The sequence below is a fragment of the Diaphorina citri genome, unplaced genomic scaffold, assembly GCF_000475195.1.
Source record: "Diaphorina citri unplaced genomic scaffold, Diaci psyllid genome assembly version 1.1 scaffold308, whole genome shotgun sequence".
NCBI lineage: Eukaryota > Metazoa > Arthropoda > Insecta > Hemiptera > Psyllidae > Diaphorina > Diaphorina citri.
The window spans coordinates 84,364-88,414 of NW_007377743.1; the positions used below are offsets into that span (position 1 = coordinate 84,364).

General features: G+C 41.8%; 1 protein-coding gene across 1 annotated transcript; it reads right to left on the minus strand.

Annotated features, from left to right (window-relative positions):
- Positions 1-1,271: 1,271 nt before the first annotated feature.
- On the minus strand, positions 1,272-3,551 carry LOC103507356 (extensin-like). Its single transcript, XM_017443284.1, has 2 exons — positions 3,456-3,551; positions 1,272-1,768 (listed from the first exon to the last, which is right to left on the minus strand). Exon 2 carries the CDS (start codon positions 1,749-1,751, stop codon positions 1,272-1,274), a length of 480 nt encoding a protein of 159 aa, XP_017298773.1. The 5' UTR covers positions 1,752-1,768; positions 3,456-3,551.
- Between the last annotated feature and the right edge of the window lie 500 nt (positions 3,552-4,051).

A 4,051-nucleotide genomic window follows, 5' to 3' on the forward strand; every position in this document is an offset into this window, starting at 1 on the left:
TCTCCTCATTGGCGTTGTATTATTTGAATCACTTATATCATTATCATTTATCTCTTGTGCATAGCTTATTTGATAGTTATTTTTGTTCATTGGTCTCTGTTTGATATTGTCGAGTATTTCGAAACTTGAGTCTGCTTCGCCAATTTTGGTATTTTCTTGGCATTCATTCAACGGTAGAGTGTCATTCAATTCATCTATTATTTTTTGCAAACCTTCCATTGATATTTTCATCCCTTCTTTTTCTTCTTCCATTGTTTTAATGGTTTTTTCTTGTTTTCTAATTTCATTCTTGTGTCCAATACATTCTTCCTGACTTCTTTCAAATAGTTCTTTTTGCTCTTCATATATCTTTTGTAATTTAGTTATTTCATTTTCATACCTTCGTATTTCTTCTTTTAGCCTTTCGTACTCTTCATTTAATTCTGAAACTTTTTTCTTTAAAATTTCTTGTTCCTCCTTATATTTTTTGTTTTCTAATTTTTGATGACCATATTCTTGTTCCAATTTTTCCATCTTTGCTTCGCTTCTTTCCATTTCCAAGTTTTTTTCCTTGTCTTCTTTCTCTTTTATTTCTATTATTCTTTCTAGTTGCTTAATTTGTATCAGATGATCTTTTTCTTTTTCTTCATGATAAGTTATTTGCTCTGTATGTTCTTGTAAAAGTTCCTCAATTTGCATTTTTGAGAACCGTAAGGTGGTGTGTTAGGAGGGGCTTTAGGAGTAGTATTAGGCGTTTTAGGTGTGGTAGGCGGGGTTTCACTTGATGGAGTTAATCCATTTCAGTAGAGATACCTACTCTACTACAATTACAATAAACCTATGTAGGGTATGAATTTGTCGTGTGGGAAGGAATGTAACACTCCCAAAATTTTATTGAGAGAGTGAGCAAAAACTTCGGAGAAATCTCGGATTAGAGCCCCCCCCCCCTCCGCTGCACCGCTCTCTCGCTAAACTCTCAAGACATTGCACATTTATCGGGTTGGAAATTTGTTTTTGTTTGTTGTTGCACATTTTGTGAAATTTCCTTCGGGACCCTACTGCTTATCTTTGGCATTACCCTCTCCTGGGGGGACTGACATTCATCAGGGCAGTATGGAGTATGCTACACAATTGCTACGTTTTGTATGAATGTGAAGTCATTATTCTGTGTCCAGATTTATTAGAACAAATCTTATAGTTTAGTGCAAATCTGCAAATAATGATGTGTCATTTTTTTCTTCCAACTTTGCTTTTCTCGACTTTAAAACTTACTATGTATGTAGTAATCCATTTCAGTAGAGATGGGCTTTAGGAGTAGTATTAGGCGTTTTAGGTGTGGTAGGCGGGGTTTCACTTGATGGAGGTGGTTGAGAACCGTAAGATGGTGTGGTAGGAGGGACTTCACTTGATGGAGGTGGTTGAGAACCGTAAGACGGTGTGGTAGGAGGGGCTTCACTTGATGGAGGTGGTTGAGAACCGTAAGATGGTGTGGTAGGAGGGGCTTCACTTGATTGAGGTGGTTGAGAACCGTAAGACGGTGTGGTGGGCGGAGCTTTATGAGTTTTAGGAGGGGATTTAGGTGTGGTAGGTGGAGTTTCACTGGAGGGAGGAGGGTTAGAACCGTAAGATGGTGCGTTTGGTGGAGGAGGGGGAGACGAAGACTCGTCGTCGAAGAGTTCGTCGAAGAAATCGTAATCGTCCGTTGGCGCCGTCCTAACCAGTGTTGCCATGGTTACGGCCAGGAGGGCGATGAAAGCAGTGGACGCTTTCATTGTACCGTGGTGGTTTTCTGAAAATATGAGAAACATGTCATAGGTGATTTTCGATTGTTATGCCACCGGGAATCAAAACCGAGACTTTAGGTGTGTATGACTGATTTGATTCATTGTACCGTGGTGGTTTTCTGAAAATATGAGAAACATGTCATAGGTGATTTTCGATTGTTATGCCACCGGGAATCAAAACCGAGACCTTAGGTGTGTATGACTGATTTGATGGCTAATTGAGTTCGAAGCCTGTCAGTTTATGAAAACTATGACTTCTAAACTCGTATTTAGTAGGTACTCACTTAAAATATGAGAAACATGTCATAGGTGATTTTCGATTGTTATGCCACCGGGAATCAAAACCGAGACTTTAGGTGTGTATGACTGATTTGATGGCTAATTGAGTTCGAAGCCTGTCTGTTTATGAAAACTATGACTTCTAAACTCGTATTTAGTAGGTACTCACTTAAAATTGTTCAAGTTGACGACACGATACGAAAACAATAGATACTTCACGTATCCGTGAGACAGGGATGATTGGAAGGATTAACAGCCTTTGAACGCCAAGAAACAAAGTCTGGGCTCGTTCCATATTCTAGCCAAGTAGGTATGTGTCTATGTGTGTATTCAGATAATAGATACTATATCATATCGTCTACTTACCACTCTTCAAACTTGAAAGTCTTACCTATGGGGATCCCCTTTCCCTTTTTTTTTTTTTTTTTTATTTATTTTTTTTTTTAAGGCTTTAATGGCAGGATTCTCACACTGTGAGCTCTTCCACCCAACCAAAGGCTTTAATGGCAGGATTCTCACACTGTGAGCTCTTCCACCCAACCAAACTATTGTAATTTAATAAAGGAAGGACGGACTAAAAAAGGTTTCTTCTCGGAACGTGTGGCTTCCTCCTCTCTTGGATTTCGGGACGATAAGACCTCCGTTGTTACAGTCCCCTCTATCAAACCTCGCTCTACGTCTCGTCTCTTCCATTAGTAGGTACCGACTACCGACGACTGGGGTACAGATTTCCATGTTATCTGCCAAACCAAAGCAGAGCAAAAATGTATCACAACTTGCATTGTCTGTTTCCCACAAGATTTTACAATTCAGAGAGTCGAGCATAGAGACAAATAACGTGCATTATCCGGTAGCTTTTTTTCACTTTTTCATTCTTTTTCCCTCCCCCACTCGACTTTTTTCCCCCCCCCGACTTTTTCACTTTTTCCCCACGTTATTCCCATATCCATTTGTTTGCTCAGCATATAATGACTGCCCCCCGTATTCTCCGGGTGCAATTGTTGTTTTTGTCCCTCTAATATACAGGAACAGCGGAGTTTTCGTCCCTCAACAGGAATGGGGGGGGTTGTCCCTCATATAGGTACATCAGCAATGGACAGGAGGGATTTTTGTCCCCAAATATAGGAATGAAGGGTAGATTTTTGTCCCCCCATCGTCCCTCGCATACCGGAACAGTGGAGAGGAAATTGTCCCTCATATAGGTGGGTAACTCACTTAAAATTGTTCAAGTTGACGACACGACACGAAAACAATAGATACTTCACGTATCCGTGAGACAGGGATGATTGGAAGGATTGTGGGGTTTAACAGCCTTTGAACGCCAAGAAACAAAGTCTGGGCTCCTTCCATATTCTACCCAAGTAGGTATGTGTGTATTCAGATAATAGATACTATATCATATCGTCTACTTACCACTCTTCAAACTTGAAAGTCTTGACACCTCTGCACTTGAATGTGTGCTTGTCCAAGCCAAGCTCCACTTGAACTTGAATACTGTACACTCAATGAATAGTTCCCGAACAGCGAATGTACGGGGCTTAAATAGCTCCTCCCCACCCTATGGGTCAATTTGGACTAGAGGTGGAGGAGAGGTGGCAGGTCCGTATTTAGCGGGGGGGCTAGGGGGCCCGGGGCACTTGAATGTGTGCTTGTCCAAGCCAAGCTCCACTTGAACTTGAATACTGTACACTCAATGAATAGTTCCCGAACAGCGAATGTACTGGGCTTAAATAGCTCCTCCCCACCCTATGGGTTAATTTGGACTAGAGGTGGAGGAGAGGTGGCAGGTCCGTATTTAGCGGGGGGCTAGGGGGCCCGGACCACCCCTCGGGCTTTAGCTCCTTTACTATGGCGATAGCGAGGAATCCGGAAAGTTTGGAACATTCCCCCCTCTGAAATATCACTGTTTGGACTCTTGTCCCCACCCTCCCTCAATAAAATCCTGGATACGTGCCTGATTTGAAGGGGGGGATCTGTGACCTCAAGCTGCACAAGAAGGCTTGGGAAGA

Bases quoted from the DNA above. Each gene is read 5' to 3' on its own strand.
- LOC103507356 (XM_017443284.1), bottom strand. From the start codon at position 1,751: ATGAAAGCGTCCACTGCTTTCATCGCCCTCCTGGCCGTAACCATGGCA.